The 13,884-nt window shown below is 45.8% G+C and overlaps 1 protein-coding gene and 1 long non-coding RNA gene across 3 annotated transcripts in view; both read right to left on the bottom strand.

The window, feature by feature from the left end:
• Positions 1–12,723, bottom strand: part of MMRN1 (multimerin 1) — a 68,286-nt gene extending 55,563 nt beyond the window's left edge. Inside the window, exon 1 of one of the 2 annotated variants that reach the window (XM_082236328.1) lies at positions 12,086–12,723. In XM_082236328.1, coding sequence (XP_082092454.1) covers positions 12,086–12,624 — 539 coding nt within the window. In that variant the 5' untranslated portion in view covers positions 12,625–12,723. The remainder of the gene's footprint in view (positions 1–12,085) is intronic. The other variant, XM_082236329.1, reaches the window with a different exon arrangement.
• The window catches only part of LOC309540207, a 146,183-nt gene that overhangs the window by 108,414 nt on the left and 23,885 nt on the right, over positions 1–13,884 (bottom strand). The window lies entirely within an intron of this gene.

Here is a 13,884-nt window from a genome sequence, read left to right as displayed (position 1 = left end):
CCCGCATGCAAGTTGATATTGCATGTCATGCAAACACAGGTGAATTTGCAAAAAAAGCAAGCAAGTGACAAACAAACCAGGTCCTGTAATCCCTGCAGCTGCAGAAGACCTAATGGCATGCTAAGCACAGTGATAAATTAATAGTGTGTGATGGGGCGGCTGAACTTGCTGTCTGAACAGCAGCAGAGATGTGGGAGGAAAGCACAGTTTTTAATGGATAAGCAATGCATGCACCGCTTGTCTCCTGCTGTGCTCTGGATGTGTGTTTGCCTTGAATTTAATTGCTGTGCTGTTTTAATGCACTGGGTGTTTTTTTAACATATACTGTCTTATGCAATTTTATTGTTCACACAGCTCAGAGAGAATTCTTTCTCTAAGAGGTGAACAAACATCACCGGATGAAAGTGGCTGCGGGGAGGGCTGCACTGGGGGGGGGAATGCCCCCATCGCCTATCACAGGGGCAGGGAAACTTTTTCCAATCCAAGGCTGCATTCCTTTCTGTGCAACTTCCCAAGGGTCACAAGGCAGTGGTGGACAGGGTTGGAGGCAAAAGTGTTTGGAGCCAATTATGAAACTTTTAAAGGTAAAGGTAAAGGAACCCCTGAGCATTAGGTCCAGTCGTGGCCGACTCTGGGGTTGCGGTGCTCAACTCGCTTTATTGGCCGAGGAAGCCAGCGTACAGCTTCCAGGTCATGTGGCCAGCATGACTAAGCCGCTTCTGGCGAACCAGAGCAGCGCACGGAAACACCGTTTACCTTCTCGCCGGAGCGATACCTATTTATCTACTTGCACTTTGACGTGCTTTTGAACTGCTAGGTTGGCAGGAGCAGGGACCAAGCAACGAGAGCTCACCCCGTCCCAGGGATTCGAACCGCCAACCTTCTGATTGGCAAGTCCTAGTCTCTGTGCTTTAACGCACAGCACCACCCATGTCTCACCCATGAAACTTTTAACTTTACACAAAAGGTAGGCTACTTTCTACGCAAATGCTCTCAAACACCTCTCTGGATTAGAGTTCAAAGACAGCTCCCATCACCCAAAAACATGCAAAGCAGAGCCGGGGCTGGATTTGCTCCCCAGGCTGCAGGCTCCTTACCCTTGATCCATTAGAAAATGTAGCCAGGCTTTGCCACTGTTTGATGCGCCATGTGTCTGAGGCAGGCACATGCCCCTTGCTGGGACCACGAGGCCAGCCCTCAGAGCTAAAGCAACATCAACCGTCAGAACGACGCCACAACTGACTGTTCTGCAACCTAATAATGTTGTGGTCATGTTTAAGCCATCACCTGTCAGTTATTGCACCCACGCCTGACTTTGTGTGGGTCCACAAACCGAAATGGACAGATGGCAGTGTGGTGTAGTGGTTAGAGTGTCAGACTAGGACCTTGGAGACTAGAGTTCAAATCTCTGCTCAGCCATGAAGCTCATTAGCTGACCTTGGGCCAGTTGCCATCTCTCAGTGTGACCTCACAGGGTTGGTGTGAGGATAAAATGGGGAGTGGAGAGAAAACCATGTACGCCACTTTGAGGAAAGGTGGGATAGAAATGTAATAACATGAAAACTAATAATGATATGCATCCATTCCTACCTTGGTTCAGCTCTGTTTCAAACAGAGGTAAAGCTTGTCACTTTGCCAGCGCATTACGCAGAAGCAGCAACGTATAAAAGTTTCTTACTGTGGGCTTGTCCAGCAAATCACAGCGCTTGACTCAGGAGCATCACACTTTCTGTGGAGTCCTGGTGCCCTTTCCTTAGGAATAACATGGGTTAAGAAGTGTGTATAGAAGGTTCTGCTTCCATGTGGAAGGTTGCCATGGAAAAGAGATCTTCCAACAGTCGTAACATTTGGAGCAGTCTTTGGTGTCTGTTTTATGCCAAAGCAACTGTGTCAGGCAAGGACTCATTTGCGAAGTGATCATGAGGAAGACTTGCACTTGCTACATAGGAGGATTCCCTCCCCCCCCCCTTTTAAAACTGAAGCTTCTTTTCTTTGAAGCAATTCTGAACTGAGATGACTTTTTCAACAGTGCATCATGATAAAAGCCAGGCAAGCCTTGCTGGGGAATCCCTGTTACAGTCATACCTCTTGTTACGTTTGCTTCAGGTTAAGTCTTTTCAGGTTGCGTCCTGCGGTGACCCGGAAGTACCGGAAAGAGTTACTTCTGGGTTTCGCCGCTCGCGCATGCACAGACGCGCAAAATGATGTCACATGCATGCACAGAAGCGGCAAATGGCGACCTGCATGTGTGCAGACGCGGGCTGCATTCCTTTCAGGTTGCAAACGGGGCTCCGGAATGGATCCTGTTCACAACCAGAGGTACCACTGTATTTATTTAGTTATTTGCAAAATAAAATAAAAAACCCTGTACCATCAAAAGATATCACAGCCATGAAAATGTAAGATCAGCAATAACATTGCATTCAGAGAACACATCAAGAATATTATCACAAAGCAGCAGATCCATTGAGAACATCAAACATAAACAGATCACCTCTCAGGGGAAAGCCTGAGTTTTAATCAGGCGCCTAAATGCCAGTATGGTATATGCCTGCCTGATATCCATTCAAAGCACATGCCAAAGGGTTACCATGCTGATGATACTGAGCATAAGATGAGCCTATGGAAAATACAACACGGCTGAGAGCATCTCTTCCTTATGCCCATAGCCCATGATTCAGAGGTTAATTCCAAATAGTGGGCGATGTAAATAAACAGTGTTTGATGTTTTAATTTGCTGGAAGCTGCCCAGGTGGCTGGGGCAACCCATTCAGATGAGGGCATAATAACAATATGTTTGTTGTTGTTGACGCGGGTGGAGCTGTGGTCTAAACCACTGAGCCTCTTGGGCTTGCCGATCAGAAGGTGGGCGCTTTGAAACCCTGCAACGGGGTGAGCTCCCATTGCTCTGTCCCAGTTCCTGCCGACCTAGCAGTTCAAAAGCACACCTGTGCAAGTAGATAAATAGGTACTGTTGCGGCGGGAAGGTAAATGGCATTTCCATTCTCTCTGGTTTCTGTCACGGTGTTCCACTGCGCCAGAAGCGGTTTAGTCCTGCTGGCCACATCACCCAGAAAGCTGTCTGTGGACAAACGCCAGCTCCCTCAGCCTGAAAGCGAAATGAGTGCCACAACCCCATAGTTGCCTTTGACTGGACTTAACTGTCCAGGGGTCCTTTACCTTTAGCTTACCTTTATAACAAAACCATACATGCTTTTGAAATGTAGTGTGGTCTCCAAAACTAACTCAAAAGGGGCTTTCAACTGGGCATCTCCACACCATGTGGACAAGGGGTGCAGTTTCTGCTATGTATTTCTTTGTAGAAGTATTTAAATACTGCCCTATCACAAAACATTAGGGAGGGGGTACAGCGGCATAGACAATACCCTTTAAAAGCAACACAGGACCACCACTAAAAGACCAGTCACTCAATAATATATTTTTTAAGCCTGCTGGCTTTTAAAAATAAGTCATCAACAGAAAGTAAAAGTGAGGGTAGCAGCATAGGACCGGTGACATTAAATGCCTGGTTTCTGCTTGGGGTCAGTTGGACTTTATTAACACAATAAAAATCTAGCAGGTCTCATCTGGAAGATCTCACATTGAGAACACCTCAGAACAGGCATAACAATTCGCAACTGGACCTCTGTAGCATCCAGCAAAAAATTTAATAACTTAAATGGCCTTTATTTCTTTAAATGTTGCTTAGAGAACCAAACCCATCTATCCCTCATATCTGACGGACCCAGTACAGTGGTACCTCAGGTTAAGTACTTAATTCGTTCCGGAGGTCTGTACTTAACCTGAAACTGTTCTTAACCTGAAGCACCACTTTAGCTAATGGGGCCTCCTGCTGTTGCTGCGCCACCGGAGCCCGATTTCTGTTTTTATCCTGAAGCAAAGTTCTTAACCTGAAGCACTATTTCTGGGTTAGCGGAGTGTGTAACCTGAAGCGTATGTAATCTGAAGCGTATGTAAGCCGAGGTACCACTGTATGAGGCAGATTGGGAATACCAGGCCAAACCATAAGCAGTGGTTAAAGGTTTCAGGTATGAGTCGCCTCACAGGGTCCCCTGCCAAGAATGTGCTTTTCTGCTCCAGAACAGGTTGTACTACATAACTAATAACATGGAAAGGAAATAACATGTGTTTTCTGCAGGATTTGAGGCCTTGACACTTTGTACTACATTGTGGCAAACGCTTCTTTTCTCTCATCACTTGTTCCCTTTGTCCATGCAGCAGCTATAATGTTTGGACGGTGAATCATCTGGTTCCTGTATCCAGGATGCTGTCATTTTATTTTATTTTATTTTTAAATTGTGGTTACTTTACCACCCAGGGCGACATTTTCCACCTCATGACAAAAACACAAGAGTCCTGCTGCATCAGGCCAAAGGCCCACCTACTCCTGCATTTTGCCCTCACAGTGGCCAACCAGAGGCCTCTTGGAAGCCTTCAAGCTGGACATGAGCACAGTAGCCATCTTTTGCTCAAGCAGTGGGGACCTCGGAGACCTCGGGGGTCTCAAATTTCCGTGGTACTCTGTGTGACACCAAAATCCGCCCCCTGTAGCGCCCAAGAAGCTCTGCACCCAGTGTGACCACACTGGTTGTGCTCCCCTAGACCTGCCTTTGCAAGAAGAAATTTCTTTCACCTGTCTTGGATGTTCTAAAATTCAGCTTCCTTGGTGTTATGTACAGAGTTGAATAGGATCCAAAAGGCAGCAGTCTGATTGGTCCTAGAACAATAGGATTCAGAATGGAGCAGTCTGATTGGTCCTAGAACAATAGGATCCAGAATGCAGCAGTCTGATTGGAGCCACCCAATCCAGCTCCAGGTGGAAGGTAATTCGCAACCTGATTGGCCTACAGGAGAATCCCGGAATTAGCCAATCACGTGGGGCCCATTGTGTAAAGAATGTATATAAGGCAGGCATTCTGGGGGAACTTCCATTCCTCCTCACCAGTATGAGCAAAATAAAGAGCATGAAATCCGCTCTCAACTCCGAGTATATTTCCCTTGGGTGGGTGACACAAGGGTCTAGTCTTATGAGCTTCTCTCTGTCCACTTTTCCCACGCCGTACATAATTTTATATACTTTGTATCAAATCTCCCATAACCCATCGGCTTTCAAGATTGAAAAGCCCCCAAATGCTGTTGCCTTTCATCAGAGGATAGTTGCTCCATCCCTTTGATTGCTATAGTTGCCATTTGGTTCCAGAAGAGCCTGCTAGACAAAGATTTGTCTAGCCAAGCATCAAGTTTTCAGACGGGCCGACTAGATGCTACTGGCAGCCTGCAAGCAGAGCATGAGTTCAACAGGACTCCCCTGTTTGACCTCTAAGCAATGGGCATTGCTCTTGATACCTGAAGTATCAGTGCTCAGCTATCAAATCTCTTTACTGCTTTCAAGCCGTTTCTGGAGTCCTGTGTTGGACTTGGTCTAGCCCCAAAGAACAAGATTCTTTGGGGTACCTCTTTTGCTAAGGTTTGTGTGAAGATGCTCTTACTGCTTCCATCACCTCTGGAGCAACTATGGCAATAGAGCTGGAGGCAGCAGATCCCCTTGCAGGACCCAGCCTCAACAGTGGGACTCTGAATACTTACTGGGTCTCCATAATACTTTGATGTTGATGCGACAGACATAGGGTGGTAGGCAACGAATCAGATCTGATAGTGCAAGGATTTGCACTTGTGCAATGAAACCTCTCCTCCCTCTTCCCTCCCCATGACCCCGAATGCCCTCCCCAAAGCTGCTCCAGAGAACTGGGGGAAACCAAGAACAGATTTAGAGGTTGCAAGGGGAGAGGAGAACAAAAGAAAGTTGCACTGCACAGCCAAAAGTATTTGCACTGGCTAGTCTACTTCAATGGGTGCTGCCTTTGTATTGTTTTCCCGATGCAAGTGTGGACAGGGGAGGGTTGATGGAGTCAGGACAAGGCAAGCGATGCTCTTACAGCCCTGGCAAAGTCACCCAGTGCTTTCCTTTCCTTTTGTATTGCATTGTGGAAATTTAATATAGCAGCCACCTGGCGCTGCCATGGAGCCATTCACAGGGCGACTCTGAAGCTAGGTGGGAGCGAGTGATTGTAGGTTTCAGCATTGACAGGCTCGTAAAAATAGAGGAATAGCAGTGGTTTGAGCCAAACTGAACCCACTATGTAAACAGTACAACAGGGAATTACTTTACTGCTAAATTTAATGTGGGAGTCAACCACTGCTGTTTTCGAGACAAGTGCGCACACATGAAGGGTGTTTAAGGCAGAAGCTTTGAGACAGTGAATTGGCATGCAGGTTTTGAGCTAATAAATGTGTTTATTTACTCGATATTTATTTTTGAAATACCCTTCATCGTAATGATCTTAGGATAGGGTACAATGTCTAGTTAGTGATTTACTTTATACAATTGTATTTGTTGGTTAAATATACGTACGTTCTTTCATTCGAGGACCACAGAGCAGTTTACAACAATTTACTGCTTGATTATGAGGGTGGGAGGAAATCAAATTACAATTTTGCACTTATATGAAACACAGAAACCATAAGGACCTCAAATTACAGAAAGAGCAGGTCATAAGGGCACCCGCTTCTCTTTTCCAGCCCATTCTCAGGCTTGCAAGATCAAGGGGAGTTAATCTGGCAATTCCTGTTCAGGGAAGTTTTTAATATTTAACGCTGTACTGTTTTTAACACTTGATTGGGAGCCGCCCAGAGTGGCTGGGGAAACTCAGCCAGATGGGCGGGGTATAAATAATAAATTATTGTTATTGTTATAGCAGAGGGTCTAAAATCAGCCAGTTATGAACTTAGAAGACTTCTTCACCTGTTCAAGATTCCAGAGCCAGAGTACGATGCATTACCATCACTCTGATTTGGCTTCAGCTATCAAGGCATGATGCTGCCTTGGAGCCAAGCAAGAGAAAGGGTTATTCGCCTTGGCACTCTGGAGTTATTATTAGGGGCAGAGCCATAGCTCTGTGGCACAGCTTCTGCTTTGCGTGCAGAAGGTCCCCGTTTCAATCCCTGGCAACTCAGGGTAGGGCTGGGAGAGACCCCAGTCTGAAATCCAAGGGAGCACCACTGCCAGTCAGTGTAGGCAAAACTGAGCTGGATAGATCAATTGTCAGACTTAATAGAAGGTGGCTTCCTGTGTTCCTGCGTCAAGTAAGGAAAGGGGAGAAATTCAGTTCAGCTTGCACTCTAATGGAGACCTACCCAGTTTGCACTTCCCATTACAATATGTGGACAGAAATGCCATTATCCTGCAAAATCTGCATTTCTCAAAAATTTACAGGGTGGTTCCCGAACACAAAAAGAAGTATACACAAATCTGTATATTTGGGGAAAGCTTGCGTTAAAATGCATAGGTTAAGTGAAAATAACATCCCCAAATGTTCCATATTAGGGGGAATTGCTTGTAAAAAAAATGCCTACCAAAATGTGTGCATTAGAGGGGAAATGTACCCTAATATCCTAACAATTTTTAATGAGTTGGTTTTTTTATTGAAAAAATGACAAACGGATGGAGAAATAGGATGCACTGATCTTAAATGTGAAGCTAGGAGAAGCCAAAGTTGACGATTTGCCCATCCCCAGTGACAGGACCACGAAACAGGCAATGATGTGTGGAGGCAGATAAGGAGGGTGTTTCCTGAAACTTTGACCCTCCCCTCTTGCATGCTCACTTTTTGAGACAATAAAGTTCTAAAAGGACCCTCCCTAGCCCCTTGTAACTGCAATTTGTTTTAACTGATTTTAATACTGAACTTTAACTCCTTGTAACTTGGTTCTGGGACCTGTTGGCAAAGGACAGGTAATAAAATTATTATAATTAAAGAGGATGATGGAACTTTTAGCTCTAAGGTGTGCGACTCCTAACCAGGAGAACATGCACAATTGGAGCTCCTTAGCATGAAAAATTGCTCTCATCTTCCAACAGGTGGCAACGTAAGAAGCTACTTCTCAGAAGATAAGGATGCACCTTGTCGCATTTCCTTTTCTAAAAACCTTTATCACAGGCCTTTCTTCACATTGGGTTGGGGTTTTTTTGAGTGTTCATTAAATTCCTTATCTGTGAGGTATTCGTTATGCAAATGGCGCTGGATGAGGCAGGTGCGTCTTCTGCAAAGCACAGCAAGCAGGTGTGATACATTGCTAGAGTCGAGGAGTTTGGAACAAAAGACCTTGCCTTCACTAGAATTAGGATACCTTGTGTGAATGGAAGCGTGCGTGCAGAAAAGTTCTTAAAGTCTGCAATTTGGTGCTGGAAGTGAAGCAAGAAGAAAAGTAGGAACACTTCTGGCAGCTTTCAGAGAGAAGAGTTCTCTGCTTTCATGTTAAACGGCAGCACTTTGGAAGATGGCAAAAACAAAACAAAAAAACAAACACAACCCACTGCCAGGCTTCTATTGATGGTCCAGATTAGAAATAAATATTTCTCCCCCTGTGATTATAATCTCATAGCTAAGCATCACCTTCACAGTCAAAGGAGTCTTGAGAGACAAATTAGATTCTTGGCTCTACGTTTCCCACACTGTTCAACAAGCACACGGTGTCGCGATGATACCTAGTAATCTTCCCCACATGAGGGAAGCTTGGAAAACATGTACTTAGATTTGGTTGTGTGTGTTTTGTAAGCCACCGGGTGTGTGTTTTCTGCAATTAACATCCCTTAAAAATAAAAAAAGCTCTGATTTATCTGCAGCAGGTTGTATCGAACCTCCTTCTCCCTGTGCATGAAAAGGTGGTGGAAGGAAAGGCTGTCAGATTACCTGGAATGTTTGTAATGTAATTGCACCTGAGAGGTCCAAGGGTCCTTATTGCAGCCTGCTCCAGCGTGGTGCTTCCCAGAGGCTTTTGACTACAACTTCCATCAGCCCATTCCAACATGATCATTCTCACTGGGACTGTGGCAGTTGCAGTCAAAAAGAACTGGAAAACACCTGCTTGAGGGAAGACTGACTTATTCTGTGCTTAGGGGGGAGACAGAATACTTAAACTAGGAGCAAAGAGCTAGCAAAAAGGCTCCCAGGGCAGCTTTCGAATATCAACGAGAAAGTCCTTGCCCTCACAAAAGGAAAAGGGACTGGGGAGGGAGGAGGAAAAAACGCAATCTCAATCTCTCACTCATAGTTACAGAGGCCTTGTAGGCAGCGGCAGCAGCAGTGGACATATTTAGAAAGAAGTCAAACATTTGTGGCTTTTCAGCAAAGCTGATGGAAGGCATGATAATAGATCATGGCTAGTAGCTCTTAATAGCCTTGGCTTCCAAGACTTTGTCTAATCCTCTTTTAGAGTCATCCAAGTGGCAGGGAGTTCTATAGTTTAACTCTGTGAAAAAAATCTTTCTTTGATCTGTCCTGCACACCTAACAATCATCTCCACTGGATGTCCACAAGTTCTAGCTCTATGAGAGAGGAAGAAGAACTCTTCTCTACTCACTTTCTCCATTAATCACACTTTCCCCAGTCAGGGGCTAAAGAAGTTGCAGTGACCAAATTCTTTTGTCCTGTGTACCCCTGCTTAACACCCTGCATTGCATCTGTTTCCCTGTGGAGCCTACCACGTCTCTACAAAACATGGGAGTGTGCAAGCCGTGGGCTTCTGCTGCTTTCCGGAACATTTTAATATGTTTTCCAAAGCTGGATTCATCTCCAGGCTTATACTCCTTTAATATCCGGTCTGGTTCATAGTGTTAAATTTATTTCTGTAATATAATGCTATTATTTCAGCAGGCAAAAACAGCAAAAATGCACATGGGGGAAACACTAAGCATTTCAATGCTCTCATAATTTGTACACATTGTCCCTGCACATACCATCTGAACAAATGGCTTAATTTCGCCACATAGTCATTATTCATGTAATTTGGGCAAATGCATTCCGAAAATAAAAAAGTGGGTGATTAGAATGGGTTGCATCCATCTTTCTTTGGAGCTGTTCCATGCATGTCCGAAGTAGCTCCCACTAGGTCAGATAGAATGTACTCTCCAGGAAGCATTCGTTGGATTGCAACCCTGGCCTGAGAGCAGCTAAATGACTCAGATTTTTAAACAACTTAGAATTAGCACCCAGGAGTGTGGTGTAGTGGTTAGAGCAAGGGTATTCAATGTGGTGCCCTCCAGCTGTTGTTGGACTCCAACTCCCATGAATCCCTGACCATTGTCCGTGCTGCTTGGGGAGGATGGGAGTTGTAATGATGTCATCTGTCTAATTCTAGATAAGAGCATCTGGTTAGGACTGTTCACCAGTTCAAACACCCCACTCGGCTATGAAGCTCACTGCATGATTTTGGGCCAATCGCCACCTCACAACATAATCTACCTCTCAGGGTTGCTGTGAGGATAAAGGCTGGGAGACAGAGAAATAGACAGCCATGTGTATCATATCTTAAGTTTCTTAGAGGAGAGAGTGGTTGCTGGCATCTATCTGTCTTGAGAGACAGTGGAGTGTGCCTCTGAGGGTGAAGTCAAACTGTGGTGTTAGCAGAAGTGACCTCTCTGGGGTGCAAGCCTGGGCCGTGTGTATGGAGCTCCTGGGCTGCCCAGATGACAAGACCCCCCTCTCATCACTAATGTGAACCAAAGGAAAGCAGAGAAATACATTTGGCACCAGCTTGGCTGCAGGAGTTGCCAGAAGGAGATGTAAGTCTAAGGGACTCCACTCCAGATCTGTGTAGGGTTTACTCCTTAGCCGTTACTTCTCCCAAAGATGTCCCTCAAGGCAGCAGAGGTTTAGGACCAGAGTTTTCCTTCTCCTAGACTGCTACCTTCCCAGGGTGAAAAGCCCCATCTGCCCCTCACTTCAGCACATACAAAAACCGCCTTCTTGACCATTGGACCCACTATTGGTCTTGTCCACTCAATCTGCTGGAGCCTGTCTCCTCATGCAGGGGAAGAAGAAGAAGAAGAAGAAGAAGAAGAAGAAGAAGAAGAAGAAGAAGAAGAAGAAGAAGAAGAAGAGTAGTAGTAGTAGTAGTAGTAGTAGTTTGGATTTGATATCCCGCCTTTCACTCCCTTTAAGGAGTCTCAAAGCGGCTAACGTTCTCCTTTCCCTTCCTCCCCCACAACAAACACTCTGTGAGGTGAGTGGGGCTGAGAGACTTCAGAGAAGTGTGACTAGCCCAAGGTCACCCAGCAGCTGCATGTGGAGGAGCGGAGACGTGAACCCGGTTCCCCAGATTACGAATCTACCACTCTTAACCACTACTGGCTCTCAACTAACTCACCAAGTATTCCAAACCCATTGCCTATCTTCACCTGGTTTAGCCGGCCAAATGGAACCATTCCCGGGGTGTGGCTGTTGTCACATGCAGACAGCTTCTGGGAGCCACAGGTGAGAGCTGAGTGTCAGGTGGGGACCAAAGGTCGACATATTATCCAGAAGGAGAACAATGTGTGTCCAACCCCTACCACCCCTCCCCGAACACCCTATACATCCCAAGAGGAGAGGTCCTCCACTCAGGTAAGCAAGACTATGTATTCAAGTCAGGCAAATACAGTCAAGAGTGCCAAGCAGGGCTTGTGAGGGGTGTGGTCAGCGTGTGCATAACTTGGCCACCGTAACTTGGATCTAGGATTCTAAACCATGGTTCGTCCTCAAAACAATGGCTTGCTGTGTTCTCTCTGTATATTGCCAATGCAACAATAAAGCATTTGTCAGTTACCAGGTACTGCACAGGACAGGACATTCCTAAACCCCTCTTCCCCTTTACTAAATTTCTGTTTGTTTTGTTTTTTAATACTGCAATACCTTGCACTACAGACTCTCGCTGAAATCCTGCACGTAGGTGTATAAGCTTTATCTCCCGATGAAATCAACAGGATTTAAACAGTGTAACTAGCAGGATCACAGCCACTCCTCCCATCACTGCACTTTGTCAATTTGGAGCAGCCAACCCTCTTTAGCTATGACCTTACTTCCAGGCCTTTATCCCAGGAATTCCAGGACTTCCAGGCCTTTATCCCAGGAATTCAGGCCAAATTCAGCACTAGAAGGAGCCTTGCACAGGATGCCACGAGTTGAGTCGGGTTCTCTAGGTACAATGAGCAAAGAGGAGGGGGGGAGAGTTAAACGGTTCTGCTTACTTTCCTCTGGTGGTTTCGAAGCTGGGCTTTTTGATATCTGCATTCTGCTTGCTGCTATCTTCTGAGTGTCTGGAAGACCTGCTCACCATAGTCCCTTGGTTTTTCTCAGAAACTTCCTTTGGAGGCAGGCGATTCCAAGGATGGTATGGTGGAGGAACCCCTGCATTGCTAGGCAGGATGAATCGCTTCCCGTTGGGAGAACCGCCGTCACTGTTATTCCCTGGGCTAGGAGTTACGGTAAGGACCAAGGGTGTCTTCTGCTCTGATGGAGTTTGCAACCCCTGTGCCTCTTTCGTGGCTAGAGGAGAGCTGTGCTTTTCACCTTCCTCTTGGCTTGTATTCAGCAAAGCATCCGGCTTCTCTGAAGTAGGAGGCAGGGAGGTTGCCAATACGTTTCTGAGGTCCTGCGTTTCAGGTGAAGTCAAGCCCAGGTGGCTTCTCTCCGCTTCGCTCTCCACCGCAGGTGCGCTTGTTGCTTCGATTTCTGCATTGCTGCATCCCAAGGCCAGCAAGCTCAGCAGCAAGAATACCCCCCTCATTCTCTTGGCTTGTGAGAACTTTGCAGCGACTCTCTCATATATAGAAGACTCTGGATACTTCCCTGTCTCAAAGCCGCCGCTTTCACAATGAACCTGCAGTGAATCCCCGGTTGGGGATTTTATTTGTGGCGGAGAGAGGAAACAGGTTTTTGAGTGTTTGAAGCTGGACCGAGGAAGCTCCCTTTCCTGTTTCGATGGATTCCTCTGTGACCTGCGACCTCTTGGAGCTCTGGAGCCAGTAAGTTGTAGGGGAAAGCAAAGAGGGCTGCCTTTGTTGGAGCTACAGGATGAGGAATAATGGCACAATGAGAACGTGGAAATATACTGTCCATGAAACCGCTTCAAGGGGGATGGGTGGGGAATAAGAAGTGCTGAGTAACTTCCTTTTGACGTTGGTTAGCAGCAAAGAACATGAGAGACCTGCCCAATATGATGGAATCCTAAAGTCCCACATCCCTATGCTGAAGCACATGCAAAACAGCTCCCAAGGAGCACATGTCACTACTCTGTTCTCTCTGCCACAATGGCCCAGATGTAAGCTCTGCTCACACTGTAGCTATTTTTGCACTCTTTTGAGGCCAGAGTGGATATGCTTAAAAACCTCCAGTCCATAACAGGGCTGGATTAACCATTAAGCAAAATGTGCATCAAGGGAAAGGGGGCACCACAGAAATTTTCCATTGCCGAATTCACCATAGACCACATGGTGCAGCTGAACCAAAAGAAGGCTCCCACAATAAATGGAGTTAAAATACAACAATAAAAAGTAAATAAATAAATAAAGTGGAAGTATAGTGGTACCTTGCGTTACATACACTTCAGGTTACATACGCTTCAGGTTACAGACTCCACTAACCCAGAAATATTACCTTGGGTTAAGAACTTTGCTTCAGGATGAGAACAGAAATTGTGCTCCAGCGGCGCAGCGGCAGCAGGAGGCTCCACTAGCTATGTGATTCTGTGCACCCTGACCTCACCACTGCCCTTCCTCACCCCACCCCACCCCATCCAGGCAAGCTGCAGCATCGCTGGTGTGAGAGGGCAGGTAATAATAATAATAATAATAATAATAATAATAATAATAATAATAATAATAATAATTTATATCCCGCCCTCCCGGGCCAGAGCCAGGCTCAGGGCAGCTAACACCAGTAAAATTACAGTAAAAACATAATAGGGGGGAAACCAATTTAAAATACAGATTAAAATGCAATTTAAAATGCAGCCTCATTTTAAAAGTAGCCCATAGATCAAAACCAT

This window comes from Podarcis vaucheri, assembly GCF_965113315.1.
Source record: "Podarcis vaucheri genome assembly, chromosome: 9".
NCBI lineage: Eukaryota > Metazoa > Chordata > Lepidosauria > Squamata > Lacertidae > Podarcis > Podarcis vaucheri.
The sequence above is the reverse complement of the archived record's forward strand: the minus strand, read 5'-3'. Positions and strand labels throughout refer to the sequence as shown.